The sequence below is a fragment of the Bufo gargarizans genome, chromosome 6 (assembly GCF_014858855.1).
Source record: "Bufo gargarizans isolate SCDJY-AF-19 chromosome 6, ASM1485885v1, whole genome shotgun sequence".
Lineage (NCBI taxonomy): Eukaryota > Metazoa > Chordata > Amphibia > Anura > Bufonidae > Bufo > Bufo gargarizans.
Genome location: NC_058085.1, coordinates 104061955 through 104083764, shown reverse-complemented (window position 1 = coordinate 104083764; position 21810 = coordinate 104061955). Strand labels below are relative to the sequence as shown.

Below are 21810 nucleotides of genomic sequence, written 5' to 3'. Positions count from 1 at the left end.
AATGAGCCCCCACATAAGATAATCGGATAAAAAAAAATATATATATGACACCTAGACTTTAGAGATACAAAATTTTTTTTTTGTATCAATAAGGATAATATAGTCTAAAACCTAAATAAATGTAAAAAAAGTTGACTTATTAGGTATCGCCGCGTCTGTAAGAATCTCCTCTATAAAAATACCCCATGATCCAACCCCCCAGATTAACACGGTCAAAAAAAGTGCAAAAAACGATTTTTTTTGTCACCAAACATAACAAAAAATTTAATAGCAAGCGATAAAAAATTTATATAGCCACCAAAATAGTGCCAATAAAACCGTTCGCTCGTTCCGCAAAAAATGAGCCCCACATAAGATAATCGGATAAAAAATAAATAAAAAAATGACACCTAGACTTTAGAGATACAAAATTTTTATTTTTGTATCAAAAAGGATAATATAGTCAAAAACCTAAATAAATGTAAAAAAAGTTGACTTATTAGGTATCGCCGCGTCCGTAAGAATCCCCTCTATAAAAATATCCCATGACCTAACCCCCCAGATTAACACGGTTAAAAAAAAACGGTGCCAAAAACGCAATTTTTGGCACTATTCCATTTCAATCCGTTTTTTTCCGGTAACAAAACAAGGGTTAACAACCAAACAAAAGTTAATATTTATTACCCTGATACTGCAGTTTACAGAAATGCCACATTTGTGGTCATAAACTGCTGTATCAGTAAAAGGGAGGCCGCAAAAGGAAAGTACCGACATGGTTTCTGGAAGGCCGATTTTGATGGCCTTTTTTATTGACACCATGTCCCTTTTGAAGCCCCCCTAGAGTAAAAACTCCCTAAAAGTGACCCCATCTAAGAAACTACACCCCTCAAGGTATTCAAAACTGATTATACACACTTTATTAACCCTTTAGGTGTTCCTCAACAGTTAATGGCAAATGGAGATGAAATTTCAGAATTTTAATTTTTGGTAACCTTGCCTCACAAAAATGTAATATAGAGCAACCAAAAATCATATGTACCCTAAAAATAGTCCCCCAAAAAATGCCACCTTATCCCGTAGTTTCCAAAATGGGGTCACTTTTAGGGAGTTTCGACTCCAGGGGTGCATCAGGAGGGTTGAAACAGGACACGGTGTAAATAAACCGGTCCATAAAAATCAGCCCTCCAAAAACCAAACGGCGCACCTTTCACTCTACGCCCCGCTGTGTGGCCGTACAGTAGTTTACGGCCACATATTGGGTGTTTCTGTAAACGGCAGAGTCAGGGCAATAAAGATACAGTCTTGTTTGGCTGTTAACCCTTGCTTTGTTAGTGGAAAAAATGGGTTAAAATTGAAAATTTGGCAAAAAAATGAAATTTTCAAATTTCATCCCCATTTGCCAATAACTCTTGTGCAACACCTAAAGGGTTAACGACGTATGTAAAATCAGTTTTGAATACCTTGAGGGGTGTACTTTCTTAGATGGGGTCACTTTTAGGGAGTTTCTACTCCAGGGGTGCATCAGGGGGGTGGAAACAGGACACGGTGTAAATAAACCAGTCCATAAAAATCAGCCTTCCAAAAACCAAACGGCGCACCTTTCACTCTACGCCCCGCTGTGTGGCCGTACAGTAGTTGACGGCCACATATTGGGTGTTTCTGTAAACGGCAGAGTCAGGGCAATAAAGATACAGTCTTGTTTGGCTGTTAACCCTTGCTTTGTTAGTGGAAAAAATGGGTTAAAATGGAAAATTAGACAAAAAAATTAAATTCTCAAATTTCATCCCCATTTGCCAATAACTCTTGTGCAACACCTGAAGGGTTAACAACGTATGTAAAATCAGTTTTGAATACCTTGAGGGGTGTAGTTTCTTAGATGGGGTCATTTTTGGGTGGTTTATATTATGTAAGCCTCGCAAAGTGACTTCAGACCTGAACTGGTCCCTAAAAATTGAGTTTTTGTAAATCTCTGAAAAATTTCAAGATTTGCTTCTAAACTTCTAAGCCTTATAATATCCCCAAAAAATAAAATATCATTCCCAAAACAATTCAAACATGAAGTAGACATATGGGGAATGTAAAGTCATCACACTTTTTGGGGGTATTACTATGTATTACAGAAGTAGAGAAACTGAAACTTTGCAAATTTTTTAAAATTTTTGGTAAATTAGGTATTATTTTGTGCAAAAAAAATAATTTTTTTGACTTCATTTTACCAGTGTCATGAAGTACAATATGTGACGAAAAAACAATCTCAGAACGGCCTGGATAAATCAAAGCGTTTTAAAGTTATCAGCATTTAAAGTGACACTGGTCAGATTTTCAAAAAATGGCCTGTTCCTTAAGGTGAAATAAGGCTGTGTCCCTATGGGGTTAATTCATAACGAGGCACAAACTTTAGGCCCCTTGCAGACAAGCGTGTCCGGATTAGGTCCGGATGCGTCCCGTTGCATTGCGGCAAACCCGTGTGAGTAGGTACGCAATTGTAGTCAGTTTTGACTGCGATTGCGTTCCGTTGTTCAGTTTTTATCGCGCGGGTGCAATGCGTTGCGTGATAAAAAACGGAATGTGGTACCCAGATCCGAACTTCTTCACTGAAGTTCAGGTTTGGGTTCAGTGTTGTGTAGATGTAATTATTTTCCCTTATAACATGGTATAAGGGAAAATAATAGCATTCTTTAATACAGAATGCTTAGTACAAGGTCAATTGAGGGTTAAAAAAAGAAATAAAAAATTAACTCACCTCCTCCAATTGATCGCGTAGCTGCCGGTCTCCTGTTCTTTCTTTAGGACCTGTGGTGACGTCACTGAGCTCAACACATGGTCTAATCACATGGTCCATCACCACAGTGATGGACCATGTGAAGTGACGTTACCACAGGTCCTTTAGCAGGCAGCTCATGATTAAAGAAGTAAGAGACCGGCTGCTACGCGATCAAGAGTAGGAGGTGAGTTTCTTTTTTAACCCTCAATTGACCTTCTACTAAGCATTCTGTATTAAAGAATGCTATTATTTTCCCTTATAACCATGTTATAAGGGAAAATAATACAGTGAATAGACTGTCATCTTAGCAACCATGCGTAAAAATCGCCCCGTTGCAGATGCTTGAGATTTTCACGCAGCCCCATCACTTGTGCGTTGCGTAAGAATCGTAGCATGCTCCTCTTTGTGCGTTTTTCACGTAACGCAGGCCCCATAAAAATGAATGGGGTTGCGTGAAAATCGCAAGCATCCGCAAGCAAGTGCGGATGTGGTGCGATTTTCACGCACGGTTGCTAGGTGACGATCGGGATGGGGACCCGATCATTATTATTTCCCCTTATGACATGGTTATAAGGGAAAATAATAGCATTCTGAATACAGAATGCATAGTAAAATAGGGCTGGAGGGGTTAAAAAAAAAAAAAAAGGAATAGGACCTTTGGTGACGGCACTGCGTTCATCACATGGTCCATCACATGGTGATGGATCATGTGATGGACCATGTGATGAACGCAGTGACGTCAGCAAAGGTCCTATTCCTCACAGATGAAGATAGAAGAGATGCCGGCTGCTCGAACAAGTGGATTAAGGTGAGTTAAATTATTTATTTTTTTTAACCCCACCATCACTATTTTACTATGCATTCTGTATTCAGAATGCTATTATTTTCCCTCATAACCATGTTATAAGGGAAAATAATACAATCTACACTACAACTAACCCAAACCTGAACTTCTGTGGAGAAGTTCGGGTCTGGGTACCACAGTCGTTTTTTTATCACGTGCGTGCAAAACACATTGCACCCGCGTGATAAAAACTGAACATCGGAACGCAATCGCAGTCAAAACTGACTGCAATTGCGTACCTACTCGCACTGGTTTGCCGCAATGCACCGGGATGCATCCGGACCTAATCCGGACACGCTCGTGTGAAAGAGGCCTTAGGGTCCATACACACGTTCGTAAGTGTTTTGCGGATCCGCAAAACACGGACACCGGCAATGTGCGTTCTGCAATTTGCGGACCGCACATCACCGGCACTATAATATAAAATGCCTAATCTTGTCCGCAATTGCGGACAAGAATAGGACATGTTCTATTTTTTTGTGGAAACGGAAATGCGGATTCGGACAGCACATAGTGTGCTGCCCGCATATTTTCTGTCCCCATTGGAAATTATTGGGTCCGGACCCATTTTGCGGACGTGTAAATGGAGCTTTAGGGTGCCTTCACACGTTGCAGATTTTGTTAAAGAATTTTCTGCAACTAAAAATCCGTTCTTGGGGAAGGGGCTTCCACATGGATTTCTGCAAGCCCCATTCAGGTGAAGGGAACTGATTTTCAGTCGCAGAAATTTCTGCAACATGTGAAGGCACCCTAAAAAGTCGGTCTTTGTAAATGGGATCTGTTTCAGGAAAACGCCCTTATCCCACACTGAACTGTGTTGTTTTATCCATAGTGTAATCATGTCTGTGGGGATGATTAGATAGTGGAGCAGAGTGATGTTACACAATACACATTTAATAGCCGTCAGCAGAACGATCATTCAGCCAACAGCTATCCCTGCCGTCTCCCCCAAACACAATCGCCAAGAGAATAGTTATTGTACATAATTACGTTATTTTACCCACACAGGGCGCAGTAGACATGAACCAAAACAGCCTTCGTCTTCACCAGGACAGGCACCCACTCACATACACCCTTTCTTTGCCTACAACTATTCCAGGTTGTGTCAGAGGGTGTTGCCAGTGTACTAGCTTTCTACACCAAGCTGCACAGTGACATCTGCTGCCGAAACGTGGAACTACACACCATCATGTTGGTGAACAGGAAAGTTAGGCCAGAACCACGTGACTGATTAGCTGTGGATTTGCCGTCGCAGATATTCATGCGGCGAATCCGCAGTGTTGTACAGTGCTGTCGACAAACAATGAGTCTGTATGGGCAGGCTCGGACTGGCCCACAGGTGTACAGGGGAATCCCCCGGTGGGCCCCTGAGCAAGGTGGGCCCCTAGTCTCCCACCCCCTGCACAAGTGGCACATAACACGGTAGACTTACTGTACTACATAGGTATATTCAATGTACAGCACCTCATCCAGCCGATGTTAATATAAGAAACTTGTTAGATTATTTATTATACTTATTATAATGTATCAGGACGGTGGGCCCCTAAAATAAATTTTACTAGTGGGTCCTAGGTACCCCAGTCCGACACTGTGTGTTGGGACGAGCGATGGCATTAGCTATCGCTCCTCCCTATACGGTGGAGTAGTCTCCTCTGCAGACGATTAGGGCCTCTTCCTTCCCGACAATCACAGACTGTATCGTCCCATCTAAATGGCCATGATACATAAAAGGGCCTTAAAGAGGTCTACTGGTTAGACTGGTATCCCTTATCCACCACAGGATAGGGCAGAACTATTAGATTGTATGCGTGCGGCCGCTCCATTCATTTCTATTGGAATTCCGGAGATAGCCGAGCGCTATACTCATTATTCCGGAACTCCCATAGAAATGAATGGAGTGAACACGTGCATTTCGACTGCCCGCTATGTTCATTTCAGGGGGGCTGCAGAGAGTAAGGGGCTCCCATTCTCGTGATCGTTGGGGGTCCCAGCAGTAAGACCCCCATCGATCTAATATAACTTTATCTCACCAGAATACCCCTTTAATTGGGTTATCCCACAAATCTAAGACTTTTACTCACTTAGGCCTCTTGCTGTAATGACCGGCGTCACGCACAGGGAGGGAAAGCCCTGCCCAAGGGAGAGGAAAAGGAGGTGACCCCTGACTCACCTTGCGGCTGGCACCTGACTGCCCTGACGTCCCTAGACGGGTTCCTCACCCGTGCGGCGATCACGTGCCTGACCCTGGCTTTCCCTAAAATGAGCCCTAGATAGTGAACGGGCCAGTGGGATCGCTAGTCCGCACCACTGCACTAAGAGGGAAACACCAGGGAGAGGACAGACAATACAGACAAACACATAAACCCAGGTGGGCGACCACAGCAGACCACAAAGGTCCAACAGGGATCCGGAGGGAAACGTTCTAGACCAACAACCAGAGAACGCAGCAACACAGCTCCAGTGGGTCAGTATAGAAGTCCAGGCAGGAAGCTCTATATCTGGCAACCAGAGACGTGTGAGAGGGGAATATAAGGAGGTTGGGAGTGCGGGTGAGGAACAGCTGAGGAGAAGGAGCTACGGATCCCTGAGTGAGCCAAAAAGGGTTGCAAAGCAAACCCAGAAAGCTACCATAAGGAAACAGCCCTATCTTACATAGAGCACGCAGCCAACCGCTGCGACTTCCTGACCCCGGGTATAACGGAGTCAGGCGTGGTTCTTGACACCCTTGTGACACTTGCCCACGAATGTTGTGTGCCCATGGCCCGCATACGCCGAGTCTGCAATACACGGGCACCGACCCGTGTGCACTCCACATCACGGATGCAGACCCATTCACTTGAATAAGTCCGCAATCACGGAGATGCAGAACAGAAGCATGGATCGGAACCCCACGGAATTTGTTCTATTTTTTTGCAGTGCGGAGGGATCACGGACCTATTCAAGTAAATTGGGTCTCAATCCGTCCCAGTTGCCCATACATTGGGGACCGCAAATTGCGGTCCCCAGCGCACGGAGCAGATACACAACGTTCATGTGCAACTTAGGCCTTATCTGTAGAACTTTCTTTCCTTTCTCACTGAGCACCTGCATTGCAATTAGCTCGTTATCCTCCTCGACCCTACATAGAACCTCAGAGATACATCTTGGATGTAATGACCCCACAATTTCCTTCCCCGCTGTCTAGAGAGAGATAGCTTTATATATTTGTATGAATTTAGAAATGGAGATGAACGAAGGAAAGGTGTCTGGGCCGCTTCACCTGCTTCTCTATGCTGGCACTGAGAGGAGCAAAGCAGGGAAGCTACTGAGCATGTTAGTCCACCACTGGACGTAGGGGAAGGTGAACCAGAAGAATAAACAGCAGGGGGCGCTACCAGAGAGGAAAATGTACATAAAAAACTAAACATGCATGTATATTACAATACTACTTCATTTGCAATGCCCTAGTCATTGCATAGTGATACGTTTTGTCAGATTACCTCTTTAAAAGGAAGCCATGACCATAAACTGCAGTATAATCTGCAGGCGGCATGTTAGGAGCTGAGCAGATTGATATATCGTTTTGTGGGAAAATATTCAGTATAAGGCTACATGCACACGACCGTATGTGTTTTGCGGTCCGTTTTTTTTGCGGATCCCTTTTAATAATGCCTTGTCCGCAAACTAGAAAAAAATAGGACATGCACTATTTTTTTTGGCGGGGCAACAGAACTGATATACTGATGCGGACAGCACGTGGCGCGTTTTTTGCGGACCCGTTGAAATGAATAGATCCACATCCTATCCGCAAAAAAAAAAACTGAACGCACACGGAAACGGAAACAAACATCGTTCATGTGCATGTAGCCTAACTTCTATTTTATTCCTATAAATTCCTGCTCATTCTGGGCTTTGTAGTCCAGGAGGCGGACCTATCAGTGATTGACAGCCTTCTCCCTATGGCTGTGTATAGAGAGATAACTGTCAATCACTGATAGGACCACCTCCTTAATGTCAAAGCCCAGACTCAATCTTTGATCAAAGTTGAACAGGAACACTGTTGTAAGTTTATTTGGTGCATTCACACTTGGGGTCATTTTATGCCACAGACAAATCCACTGGCTGACGTGCAGATGCAGACTTGCCATAGGACAGCAGTGGAATTGCTATATATGCAGTGCTATAATGGCACTGCGCTGCAATGTCACTGCTAATCCACGTAAGACATGCAAATCTGTTGCGGTGTACAATGAGGCAATATGTGAAGGCACCCTTGTAATCCACTGGAGCATCATGGCCCAGGCTCCTGAACTATATGAGGAACCTTGGTGACTAAGCAGGGTACTGGGGGAACCTATCATTTGCTTTGTTCTAGTTTTGTGCCGTAAAAAGTCACAGTGCAACTTTGTGGTTATAGTCCACTTTTTAAACATGGATGGAAAAGTTGGTGTGGTTAGCGATATTAATTAGGTGTACATGAGATTTATCAACTACAATTTTTTGAAAAGTTGCGCCCTTCCTGACCATGAGTCTACTGAACTGAAGTCACGGTATTAGGGTCCATTCACACGTCCGTTGTTTCTTTCCTGATCTGTTCCGTTTTTTGCGGAACAGATCTGGACCAGTTCTGTACCCATTCATTTTCAATGGGTCCTGAAAAAAAATCAGACATTGAGCTGTCCGATTTTTTTTCAGGACCCATTGAAAATGAATGGGTACAGAACTGGTCCAGATCTGTTCCGCAAAAAACGGAACAGATCAGGAAAGAAACAACGGACGTGTGAATAGACCCTTATAAGCAGGCTCACGGTCAGGAAGGAATTCACAACATTATAAATCATTATGATGCTGCAAATCCACTTCAGATAAGAGGTGTCCATAATGGGAAATACAGCTCCCGCACGGAGCATTTCCTGCAGCGAACGCTTCGTCTGATACTGGCCTTACTTCAGTAGAGAAGATGGAGTTGAGGGACAAACTGGATTAACAGCTCAAGCAAGTGTTGTCAGATTGCACCAAATATGTCAAACATGCAAAATTTGGTATAAATTCCTGTGTCAGTCTCATGTCTGCTTAGTATACAGCATTCACACTGAAAGGCTGGTTTCACACGAGCGAGTATCACGCTCCGGACTCGCAGCGCAGCAGCCGTCCTGAACACCCAGCACTGCCGGGGTCACGTAGCATTATATTGATTTATGATGCTATGCAACCCTTAGGCTGAGTTCACACAGGCGTTGCGGGAACATGCACGATTTTTCAGCGCGAGTGCAAAACATTGTAATGCGTTTTGCACTCGCGTGAGAAAAATCGTCATGTTTGGTATCCAAAACCGAACTTTTTCACAGAAGTTCAGGTTTGGGTTAGGTGCTGGGTAGATTGTATTATTTTCCTGTGGTGACGTCACTCCTGTCATCACATGGTCCGTCACATGATCCATCACCATGGTAAAAGATCATGTGACGGACCATGTGATGACAGGAGTGATGTCACCACAGGTCCTGTTCCTGCACACAGCAAAAAAGAAGACAGAAGGAGATGCCGGCTGCGCGAGCAAGTGGATTAAAGCGAGTTAATGTTTATTTATTTTTAACCCCTCCAGCGCTATTGTACTATGCATTCTGCATTCAGAATGCTATTATTTTCCCTTATAACCATGTTATAAGGGAAAATAATAATGATCGGGTCTCCATCCCGATTGTCTCCTAGCAACCGTGCATGAAAATCGCACCGCATCCGCACTTGCTTGCGATTTTCACGCAGCCCCATTCACTTCTATGGGGCCTGCGTTGCGTGATAAACGCACAATATAGAGCATGCTGCAATTTTCACGGAACGCATAAGTGATGCGTGAAAATCACCGCTCATGTGCACAGCCCCATAGAAATGAATGGGTCCAGATTCAGTGCGGGTGCAATGCGTTCACCACCCGTGCGGAATACTCGCCCGTGTGAACTCAGCCTTACAGCTCTAGAATGTATTGGATAACACTGACAGCATTAGGTCAGTTTTATCCAATACATTCCAGAACTCGAAGGCCCCTTTTAGACGACAGTTTTCCCGCACGGGTGCAATGCATGACGTGAGCGCGTAGCACCCGCACTGAATCCTGACCTATTCATTTCAATAGGTCTGTGTACATAAGCGTTTTTTTTAATGCATCAGTTTTGCTTTGCGTTAAAAACGCAGCATGTTCTATAGTCTGCGTTTTCCACACAGCCCTCGCCCTATAGAAGTGAAAGGTTGCTAAGAGATATTGTTTGTAAACGTTCAGTTTTTTTATCGCGCACGTGAAACGCATTGTACCCGCATGGAAAAAACTGACTGAACTTGCTCGCAAAATGGTGCGAGTTTCACTGCAATCGGAGCCAATCCGTATCTTTTGTGTGAAAGAGGCCTAAGGGTTACATAGCATTATAAATCAATATAATTCTATGCGACCACAGCAGTGCCGGGTTCAGGACGGGTGCTGCGACGCAAGTCCGGAGCGTGACACTTGCTCGTGTGAAACCAGCCAAAGGTTTGTGCTGCAGTATTAACTATATCCAAAATATGGACATTAGAGGGGTTGTCCTATTTGCCTATATTTGTACATCTTTTAGGTCACATGGACATCAGAGCAGTGGTGGATCCAGGGAAGGGGGCAACGGAGCTGCCCCCTTCCCTGGAACACATTGCATCCAGAAGAGTCCGGATGCAATGTGTTTTTCACTGAAGCCCCATTTACTTCTATGGGGCCAGGGCTGCATGAAAAATGCAGGATATAGAATATGCAGCATTTTTCCACGCAACACAGAACTGATGCGTGAAAAAAATAAAATAAAAAATGCTATGAATGGGTCAGGATTCAGTGTGGGTGCTATGCATTAATGTCACGCATTGCACTCACGTGTGAAAGAGGCCCTAGTCTGACAGCAGGGGTGCTGTTGCACTACTGGGTCACGCTGCCTGCTGACAGGGTGTTGTGGCAGTCTCCGTGTGGCACTGCACCAATTAAAAGTAGGTACCCACTCAGGCAACCTTTGTGTGAGTAAGCCTATGCAATTTGGTATAATACTAATGCCTCATGTACTGTATGTAGATTAGGTCTTGGTATACTATTATTTAGGCCTCATTCACACAGCCGTGCCTGTAGTGCAGCCTGCAAACAGTGGGTCCACAATGTATGGGCACCAGCCGTGTGCACACCATATCATGGATGCGGACCCATTCACTTGAATGTCCAGAATCTGGGAGACAGTGCGGAACGGAGGCACAGATCGGAAGCCCACAGAAGCACTAAGGATTTTATAAACTATATAAAATCTGAACAAAAACCTATTAAATTAAAAATACAAACTTGGTCACATAAACCAAAGCCCTCAAACAACTATGTGAACAGAATTGTTTAAAAAGATATGGCTCTTGGAAGGAAAATGAAAAATTGTTTCTGAAGGGCTTAAGCAACCAGATCAGTAATTTTGTATCCCAATTTCCTCATGATTTCTACAGTAAATGGAATGAATAGCATGCTGCACAACCCCTACATATAATAGGCTTTAGTCACATATCATACAGACAGGCTGTGGATCTGCTTCATGCATTAATTTTACAAGACAAAAACTGCATGAGGTTTAAGGAAATCTCATCCATACTATGGAAAAAAAAAATTAAGTGTAAAGTGACCTGCTCTGCGGAATTTCAATTTATGCTGTGGATATCTACCATGGATTTTCACTGAAATTCACAGCAATTGTGGTAAGATCTGCCTATTTATGGCTTATCCTGAGGATAGGCCATCAGATTGGTGACATCCTGTGCTCTCCAATCAGCCAGAACTACACAGCTCCATCCACGGTGCAGGAGACAGAGCTGGTAACTGCTCTAACTGGAGTGAACAGGAGCAGCGCTGTACTTCAGGTACCAACAAAACAGCTGATCGGTGGGGTGGGTGATGATCCCTGCCAATACCCAGAGGACAGGCCATCAATGTCCAAATCATGGCAATCCCTTTAAAGTTCTGGTTAAATTGGCATATCGACTGTTCGCTAATCTAAAACGCCTGTAAAGTAGTTTCACTTATGACCAGCAGTTACCTGTCTTATTACAGGAACTACTTTTATACAATAGGAAGGGTATCCATATCTTATGACATTTTGGCTACTCAGACACTGAATTGCCTGCACTTTCAGTCCTTAAAGTTACATTTTACCAACCACTGCTCAGTATGCAAACTTAAGGGATTCTGTCACCTCATTTTAGCTTATAGAGATGTGGACATGCACGGCCGCAATATACCTGTCCTATAAAGCTGTGTCCTTTTATTGTGTTTAAAAAAGGATTTTATAGATCTGTAAATGACCCTGGTAAGGAGCCCAAGAGGCTGTACTAACCTTCTTGGAGCCCAGCCACGCCCCACGTGAAGGAGCCCAGCCATGCCTGAATCCTCCAAATCTCCTCCTTTCTTCAGTTAGATTGCCACGAGCTCACACATGCACAGTTCCTTCCCTGAGGACAGGAAGGAACACTATACCGGCACTGCACATGCGAGAGCTCACGCATTGTGAGATTACAGCAATCTAAATGAAGAAAGGAGGACGCAGGCGGAGCTGGGCTCCTTCACGTGGGGCGTGGCTGGGCTCCAAGGTTAGTACAGCCCCTTGGGCTCCTAACCAGGGTCATTTACATATCTCAAATCTTTTTTTTTTTTTATCACAATAAGGCTACTTTCACACTAGCGTTCGGCTGTCCGCTTGCGAGTTCCGTTTGAAGGCTCTCACAAGCGGCGTCGAACGCATCCGTCCAGCCCTAATGCATTCTGAGTGGATGCGGATCCGCTCAGAATGCATCAGTCTGGCAGCGTTTGGGATCTGATCTGCTCAGCAGGCAGACACCCAAACGCTGCTTGCAGCGTTCGGATGTCCGCCTGGCCGTGCGGAGGCAAACTGATCCGTCCAGACTTACAATGGAAGACAATGGGGGCAGATCCGTTTGAAGGTGACACAATATGGTGCAATTTTCAAACGGATCCGTCCCCCATTGACTTTCAATGTAAAGTCTGGACGGATCCGTCGTCTGCATTATATGAGCGGATCCGTCTCAGACGGAAGTGTGAAAGTAGCCTAAAAAGGACACCGCTTTATGGCACAGGTATATTGCGGACATGCTAGTGGAGATCTAGCCGTTCATGTCCGCATCTCTATAGGGTAAAAAGGTGACAGAATCCCTTTAAAGGGAACCAGTCATCAACTTTATGCTGCCCATACTAACAGCAGCATAAAGTAGAGACAGTCGAGTTGATTTCAACAGTCTGTCATTTAATAGTTAAAAGCAAGTGGTTGCCAAAAACCAACATTACAATCTTTGCAGACTGGGCCTGGAAAAGAGTCCTGGCCACCTGAGAAGAGTCCTGGTTATTCATGAATTCCTGCTCTCCCTGCCCACCTGCTGATGACTGGCAGTCTTCTACCCTTTCTCTCTAGGAGAGAACTGCCAATCATCAGCAGATGGGTGAGAGAGCAGGAGATTATGGATAACCAGGACTCTTCTCAAGTAGATGTGACTCTTCTCAAGGCCTGGGCTGCAATGATTATGATGCTGGTTCTCGGCAACCACTTACTGTTAGCACATGAGTGAGACACTGCTGAAATCAGCATTTCTGTCACCATTTTATGCTGTCCCCAGTGAGGTCAGCATACAGTTGATTACAGGTTCCCTTTAAAAGGGTTTCCTGATATTTTTCTACTGGTGACCCATTCTCAGGATAGGATTCATCAGTATCTGAACCAGGCGGGTCCAACACCCAGGGTCTCCACCAATCAGCTGTTTGAGAAGGCACTGGTGCTCCTGTGACCACTGTGGCCTTCTCCGTGCTGACCAAGCACAGTGCGTACATTGTATAACAGCTGTGCTGGTATCGCAGTTCAGCCTCATTCACTTCAAAGGGGCTAATATGCGCATATGCCATGGGACCAATGAACGTGTTTTCACAGGCATAGAAAAAAAAAAACGGAGAAGGCTGTGGAACTACTGCAAGCGTTGCTGCCTTCTCCAACAGCTGATCAGCGGAGATCTTGGGTGTCGGACCACCACTGATCAGATACTGACGACATCTCTAGAACAGGTCATCGGTAATAAAATCTCAGAAAACTTTTTTAAAGGCAATTAACGACACTGCTCCATAAATATGGCATCAAATAGAACAGGCCAGGCCACGATTTGCCAGACTGGCTTTGTACCCAACAAACGTCCTTATGAAATGGGTTATATACACATTTATGCAACAAGGCAGTTTTACTGATGTGTTTCACAAAGGACATGTAAGCATAAAGGTTTTTCATAAACTTTAATGTTGGATCAAACGAACAGTGATTTAGAAACACAGCTTCTGGAAGAACCACTTGTTTCTGCCTGTCTTGTACCTGCAAGAGACAAACATTGGAGAAACCTTCAATTACTACATTTGTTCACCACTATAAAATAAATCACAGGCATGGCTCTGACAGCTACTACAGGGGCAGCACGAAGCTGGCAGATGTCCTTATGATGCAGAGGTCCACCCACCCCACAGCTTACAAGGGATTCCAAAATAATTTGCAATCCCCAGATGAACACGAGGGAGGCAGCCCCATTCTGACAAGTCTACTACATACTTCAAGTGCTGCTTAAATGCAAAGTAAATGGTTTTTCTGAAAGGGGCGACTACATCGGACAATCTGACCACAGGGCGTCTCAGTGCTGGCAGTAGGTGTTCAATTTCCCTGCAGTGCAATCAAAAGGTTGGAAGAACAGAAGCGCTACAGAGGGCCCACAAATGGGCCGTCCATGGAATACACAGACCATACTTTTGGTTGCCCTCTTCTCTGGCTAACAGAGGATGGCGCTATACTGAGGACAACCAGCTCATCTACCCAACAGGATACTTGAAAATGGGTTTTGTAAACATGAAAACCTGTTTCCTGAGCAGCTTCGACAACAACCACAAATGCACCAAGTTAAGGCTACTTTCACACTAGCGTTCGGGTGTCCGCTTGTGAGCTCCGTTTGAAGGGGCTCACAAGCGGCCCCGAACACATCCGTCCAGCACTAATGCATTCCGAGTGGATGCGGATGCGCTCAGAATGCATCAGTCTGGCAGCGTTCAGCCTCCGCTCCACTCAGCAGGCGGACACCTGAACGCTGCTTGCAGCGTTCGGGTGTCCGCCTGGCCGTGCGGATCCATCCAGACTTACAATGTAAGTCAATGGGGACGGATCCGTTTGAAGATGACACACTATGGCTCAATCTTCAAACGGATCCGTCCCCCATTGACTTTCAATGTAAAAGTCTGGACGGATCCGTTCAGGCTACTTTCACACTTAGAATTTTTTTTTACAATATAATGCAGACGGATCCGTTCTGAACGCTAGTGTGAAAGTAGCCTAAAATGTTTTGTATTTTAATGTAAAGGGTTCGTCCAAGAGAAAGAAAAAGCCACAAACACATTGGCCTCAGCAGTCACATGCAGTACCTACTGGCATCACCACAGGTTGTGACCACTCAGGTTAATGATGTGGTGGTAACATGTTTTAGTGTGGCAAAAAGGACTTCAGTTCATGTTCACACTGGCATCATGAATAAAGTAGAGTTGTTGCGATACCAATTTTTTGATTCGGTTTCGATACCATGAAAAAGTATTGCGATACTCGATACCACGCGAAAAAAAAAAAAAAAAAGCCACGTGCATTCCTCATTTTTAAAAATGGCGAATCGCGCAGTTTTTTTTTTTTTCTGTTCCGGCATTCACCACCTAGATTTTTTTAATATATTTTAATAGTTTGGACTTTTCTGACGTGGCGATGTAATATGTTTATTATTTATATATTTTATATGTGAAATTGGGAAAAGGGGGTGATTTATACTTCATATTTTAGTGTTTTTTGTTTGTTTTTTTACACTTTTTATTTAATAACTATTTCCCCCCTTAGGGGCTAGAACCTGGGATCTTTCATCCCTTTTCCTATTCAGCCTGATAGATCTCTATCAGGGTGAATAGGACTCCACACTGTCCCTGCTGCTCTGTGCTTTGTGCACACAGCATCAGGGATGTTACCATGGCAACCAGGGCTTCTGTAGCGTCCTGGCTGCCATGGTAACCGATAGGAGCCCCAGGCTTACACAGCTGGGGCTCCGATCAGAAGCTGCCACTGCACCACCAATGAGGGGGAGGGGAGAGGTCCCTGTGGCCACTGCCACCAATGATTTTAATACTGGGGGGTTGAGAGGGGCCGGCGCACTGTGCCACCAATGATTTTAATGGGAGGGGGGGGGGGGGGGGCGCACACTGCACCACCAATGATAACTACCCCTTTATACAGGAGGCGGGTACTGGCAGATCAGCGGCAGTTAACTGCCGCTGATCGCAGCTCCCTGTCAGGGGCAGGGTGCCGGCAATGCGATTCTGCTGCCGGCACCCGCCTCCTGTATGTGTTAAAGACTGACTACTGTATATGAGTCCAGACTTTCACTATCAGGCCACACAGAGCGGCGCCCAGCGATGTCCCAGCACTCACCATTAGTCCTGGGCGCCGCTCCGTTCGCCTGCAGTGCTCCATTACTGTCTCCTCTCCTGCTCCACATGCTGCTGATTACTATCGGAGCGATGGGAGGAGACATCAGATTCACTAGTGGGCGTTCCTTCTCCCGGGCAGTAGCGCTGTCCAATCGCAGCGCAGGAGAAGGAACGCCCACTAGTGAAGCTGATGTCTCCTCCCATCGCTCCGATAGTAATCAGCAGCATGTGGAGCAGGAGAGGAGACAGTAATGGGGCACTGCGGGCGAACGGAGCGGCGCCCAGGACTAATGGTGAGTGCTGGGACATCGCTGGGCGCCGCTCTGTGTGGAAATAATCCTATCATTGGTGGCGCAGTGCGCCTGCCCCTCCTCCGCCCCTCTTCTCATTGCCGCCCCTCGCTTCTCATTGGTGGCAGCGGCAGCAGCACAGGGGGAGGGAGGACAGCTTCCTTCTCCCCGTGCTGCTGAGAGAGAACATGAGCGCGCCGATAGCAGCGCGCTCATGTTCAGATACTAGACTGCGCAGAAGCGCAGCCCAGTATCGAAAAAACGGAAATCCCGGTATCGTATCGATACCGGGACAAAAGTATCGATTGGGTATCGAAATTTCGATACCCGCAACAACCCTAGAATAAAGGCTGACCTGTCGCTCTGTACATACAGTCCGATCTGTGGGAAGCTTGGCATCAGACGGACTGATAGTTGTGGGGAAAGATTCAGCATAACTTGTGTTTTACTAAATTTTAATGACTTAAGACACAAGCATTGAAATTGCTGCAGTTTCAATCAGCTGAAGTTAGTTTTGTTAGAAAAAATACATCAATCTGCTCAGCTTCTCCCGCTCTATAGCAGGCTGTTCACAGATTGGACTGCATGTTCAAAGTGACTTTCCCTTTAGAGGGGGTATTCCAGCTAAATAATACACCATCCCATAACCTTCAAAAACCAAGCTTAGGCTACTTTCACACTTGCGTTCGGAGCGGATCCGTCTGGTATCTGCACAGACGGATCCGCTCCTATAATGCATAAGTCCAATTTGTACTCAGACGGATCCGTCCAGACTTTACTTTGAAAGTCAGTGGGGGACGAATCAGTTTGAAATTGCACCATATTGTGTCAACTTCAAACGGATCCGTACCCATTGACTTACATTGTAAGTCTGGACGGATCCTTTTGGCTCTGCACGGCCAGGCGGACACGAAAACACTGCAAGCAGCGTTCGGGTGTCAGCCTGCTGAGCGGAGGCCAAACGGAGCCATACTGAAGCATTCTGAGCGGATCCGCATCCACTCAGAATGCATTGGGGCTGTACGGATCAGTTCGGGGCTGCTTGTGAGAGCCTTCAAACAGAACTCACAAGCGGAACCCCCCGAACGCAAGTGTGAAAGTAGCCTAATACTCTCGCCCGTCCCCTGCACCACATCACTTCCCAGCAGGAGATGGCTGGGACTTCGCTCAGTGACCACGGTTTGGTCGAGAGTCACAGCCATTTCCTAGTGTGCAGGAGGTGGAGGGCAGAGGGCACACTGGCATCAAGAGTGACAAAACGATTGCAATACTAAACAAGCTTGGAGCATGAAAAAACCAACCTCTCCTCAAATTTCACTTTGGCCTCCCTCCTGGCTTTACGCTTCAGAGCTGGGTCCCTGAAAACATCCTTGTTCACAACAGTCTTGTCAAGAGGGATATCGACGGAGTATCTGCAAAAACAAATCCAAGTCAGTGTCACTTGTGTATTTCAGGTTATAAACTTTAAGCTGCGGGTTGGAGGGCATGTGCGCCAGGTAACAAGTCACCTATAGCCATGCCTCCCAGGGATCTACAAGCAATGTACCAGCATGACTACCAACTAAAAAATAGTCCATTTTACTTAAGGGAAATGTGTCACCAGTTAAAACCAGAAAGTAACTTTTTCGAATGTGTTTTTATTTTCAGATTGTAGATTTATTTTCTGAACAGGATTATGGGGGCGGCCATTTTGCCTTAGCTGTTCTTAAAGGAGTTGTCTCACTTCAGCAAATGGCATTTATCATGTAGAGAAAGTTAATACAAGACACTACTTGCTAATGTATTGTGATTGTCCATATTGCCTCCTTTGCTGATTTGATTCATTGGCTCATTTCCATGTTACAACCACCCTGCAATCCAGCAGGCGGTGGTGGTGGTTCTTGCACACTATAGGAAAAAGCGCCAGACTCAGACCGATGCTTTTTCCTATTGTGCGCAAGCACGACCACCGCTGATGGACTGCAGGGTGGTTGTAACATGGAAATGAGAAGTGTATAATGCAATGAAATAAATGCCATTTGCTGAAGTGAGACGACCCCTTTAACAGCATTTACAAAGCATTAAGAATATTGCTTTACAGCACCCCCATGGTCCAAAGACAAAAGTTAGAAGGGGACTATTGACTTCTATGGGAGATTTTTCTAGGCATGCTCTGTGCAGAGGTCATTGTACAAGGAAAATAGATAAGCTCTGACAATCGCCTATTGGGAATGCTGGATCCTGTCTTCTCTATACACAGAGGTGGTATCATTACAGTCAGGATTAGAATGAGTTAACTGCAGTAAAGTGATGCTGTACAATCCAAGGAGTGGTGCCAATTATTAGACATAGTGGTCAAAATTCCTTCTGAATCTAAAAGGAAGACCTGCTTTGGCAAAATTGATAACCTATCCTTCCAGATATTGATGACCTATCAGATTGGCTGTTTACTTCTGCTTACCCTCTACATCACAGCAGCAAGCAGTGTAATTACAATTCCTCTGTTCTATTCACTTCAATGTAATTACAAGTAAACAGAACACAGCGCTCACAGCCGATTGTCAGGGGTGTCCGCAGTCTGCCACCCACCAATGTGATACTGATGGCCTATCCTAGGCCACCAATATTATATAGGCAGACAACCACTTTAAAACTGTGCCATAAGGTGTACAACACTACAGGATGTTAGACAGGAAACTGGATGGAACACGGAAGGCTCTGCCACTATGTAGCAGGTGCAACAGTCACTGTACTGGGGCACAGAATTGCTTGTGTAGGATATCCAGCACTCACCTGGTTGGCATGAGGTGGTTGTAGTTGTACACCTTCACAAAAGACTTGATCTTGGACCGCTTGGCAATTCTCTTCTTGCCCATGGTGGCAGTCACCTTGCGGGGATAGCGGTCAATACCGGCAACCAGGGCGTGACTGTACTGACGGTCGGAGGTGCCATCATCGATGTTCTGCCAGGGGAAACATACCATGATGTCAGGATGTACTGCGATTTACATATCAATGCTCTACATCAAACCATCATTAGGGCTCATTCAGACGACCGTGTGAATGAGTCCACATCCATTCCGCAATTCTGCAGAACAGGTGTTGACCCATTCATTTCAATGGAGCGGCAAAAGATGCTCTCCGCAGCCGTTTCCGTTCCACGGCCCCGCAAAGAATATAGAGCATGTCCTATTCTTGTCCGCAATCAGACAAGAATAGGCATTTCTATAATTGGCCGCCCGTTCCGTAGTTTGCAGAACGCACACAGGCGGCATCTGTGTTTTGTGGTTCTGTAGTTTGCGCAGCGCGAAACATGGCACGGCAATCTGAATGCGCCCTTAAGAAGAAACTGGGATCACACTTACCTTTACAATGACAGCTTTGCGGCCAGCGTAGCGCCCTGCCAGAACAAGGACGACTTTCCCCGGTTTCATAAACTTGCCCATTTCTGCAACAACAACAAAAAAAAAAAAAAAAGATTGTGGCAGCAGTTCAGAAAATTGCTTCTCTGGATCTACACAGTAGCACTGTAAAGCGCAGGTTATAAACCCGTAGCATGTCCGGTGTATTTCACTCTAAGCAACACAGGGTCACCGATTCTGCTGCAGAAATTCTGTGCCCTAAAGGATTTTGCCGCAGAGATTTCACACCATGCACATGGCAAAGGGTGAAAGCCGAGATGAAAAACCCACAGCATAGTTTGACATATCGGGGATTTGAAGTCCACACTGCTGATTTCTTACACAGATTCGTTTTAATCCTATCCACTACTGTAAAGCTGTAGATTTCTGCACGCAACACTGCCGCAAAAAAAATAAAAATCTGCAGCACTTACACCACACATGGCCAAACCAAAAATACTACCAATTCTCTTAGGCTAGTCTCCCACCTGCGGCTGCCTCTCTGGATCCGGGATTGTCGGATACTGCCGCCAGCCTGCCAGACCCCATTGACTATAACGGCAGAAATTATAGCGAATGGGGCCAGAGCGGACTTCTGGCGGCACATGTGTGCTAGCGTTAGTACAGATCCGGAAGGCTGTTCCCCTGCCGGACAATCCGAACGCTAATGTGAAAGAAGCCTTAGGCTACTTTCACACTCGCGTTTTGGGCGGATCCGCCATGGATCTGCAAAAACGGATCAGTTACAACAATCCAACCGAATGCATTCGTCTGCACTATCTGTAGCATAGCCTAGACAGGTCCGTCATGAACTCCATTGAAAGCCCATGGAAGACTGATCCGTTTTCTATCGTGCCAGATTGTGTCAGATGAAACCGAGCCAAGCGGATCCGTCCTGGCACACAATGCAAGTCAATAGGGACGGATCCGTTTGGCTCAGTTTCATTAAGCGGACAGCAAAACGCTGCAGGCAGTTTTGGTGTACTCCTCCAAAGTGGAATTGAGACTGATCTGATGTAAACTGATGCATTCTGAGCGGTTCTTTTCCATTCAGAATGCATTAGGGCAAAACGGATCTGTGTTGGACCGCTTGAGAGAGCCCTGAACGGATCCCACAAATGGAAAGCCAAAACACCAGTGTGAAAGTAGCCTAACACTGCACCCCTACAGGGGAAACGGCTCTCACTGAAATCACTGGGATACAGGTGTGCTGGGTTATCTAGGGTATATAGTCTTCCATTTCAGCCCCTTCACTGAAGGCCTCTAGCCCCCGCTTACTTTAAACCAGCCATAGCTGTAGTCAGACCATCTGTACAGACAATCCCAGCAGCCAACATTCACCTCCCTGCAGGACAGCCCCAAGTAGTATTGGGGGGTGACCCCTCTACCCACTAAATACTGACTTCACATAGAGTGTATGGACCACACACTAATCTCCTATACACAGAGTGGCTAACCCCTCACATGACAGCGCTGGACAAGGCACTGCATGGAGCAGGCACCAGGAAGCTCAGGCTGCACACAAGCCATCACCAGGCACAGCCATGACTCCTGCACACTCACATACATAGTGCCGGCCGGGGCCTGAACACACACCAGTGGCCGGTCATGTATCAGGAGGCTAAACAGCTCAAACACGGAGGCCACGTCCCAAATATCAGCCCGGTTACATAAGGCGAACTCTGCCCTGTCATAATACGGGGTCTACCGTGCGTTATACTAAGGGGATGCGGGGGATGGAGAGGGATTTCTCACAGAGCGCCGTCTACTCACTCGCTCCAGCTCAATGGCCGCCCTGAAAAGAAAGGAAGTAATTCCGACTCCGCTCACCTTTCAGGCCGCTGCCATGGTGACGTACTTCCGCCCAGAGTGGCTGGCTGCTCTATCTTGTAGGAGGTGTTTGTCTATGGTGCTGGGGGTGCTATGGATGGACAATCCGTGCGCAGTAAGGACCTTGTGATCTCGGTCACGTGACATGCCAAACCCACGTGAGTCTGAAGCGGCAGCGGCGGAGTAATGTCTGCATCCCATGCGCTGTGGTAGTA

At 45.9% G+C, this 21810-nt stretch overlaps 1 protein-coding gene across 1 annotated transcript; it reads right to left on the bottom strand.

Annotated features, from left to right (window-relative positions):
- Window positions 1-13875: 13875 nt before the first annotated feature.
- On the bottom strand, window positions 13876-21614 carry RPL27 (ribosomal protein L27). Its single transcript, XM_044297393.1, has 5 exons — window positions 21539-21614; window positions 19730-19812; window positions 19158-19327; window positions 17687-17797; window positions 13876-13966 (listed from the first exon to the last, which is right to left on the bottom strand). The coding sequence occupies exons 2-5, from the start codon at window positions 19808-19810 to the stop codon at window positions 13918-13920; spliced, it is 411 nt and encodes a 136-aa protein (XP_044153328.1). The 5' UTR covers window positions 19811-19812; window positions 21539-21614; the 3' UTR covers window positions 13876-13917.
- Window positions 21615-21810: the final 196 nt, after the last annotated feature.

Bases quoted from the DNA above. Each gene is read 5' to 3' on its own strand.
- RPL27 (XM_044297393.1), bottom strand. From the start codon at position 19,810: ATGGGCAAGTTTATGAAACCGGGGAAAGTCGTCCTTGTTCTGGCAGGG. The intron at 17,798-19,157 runs GTGAGTGCTGGA...TTGTTTTTGCAG, and splicing joins AACCACCTCATGCCAACCAG to ATACTCCGTCGATATCCCTC. The intron at 13,967-17,686 runs GTTGGTTTTTTC...TGTCTCTTGCAG, and splicing joins AAAGTGAAATTTGAGGAGAG to GTACAAGACAGGCAGAAACA.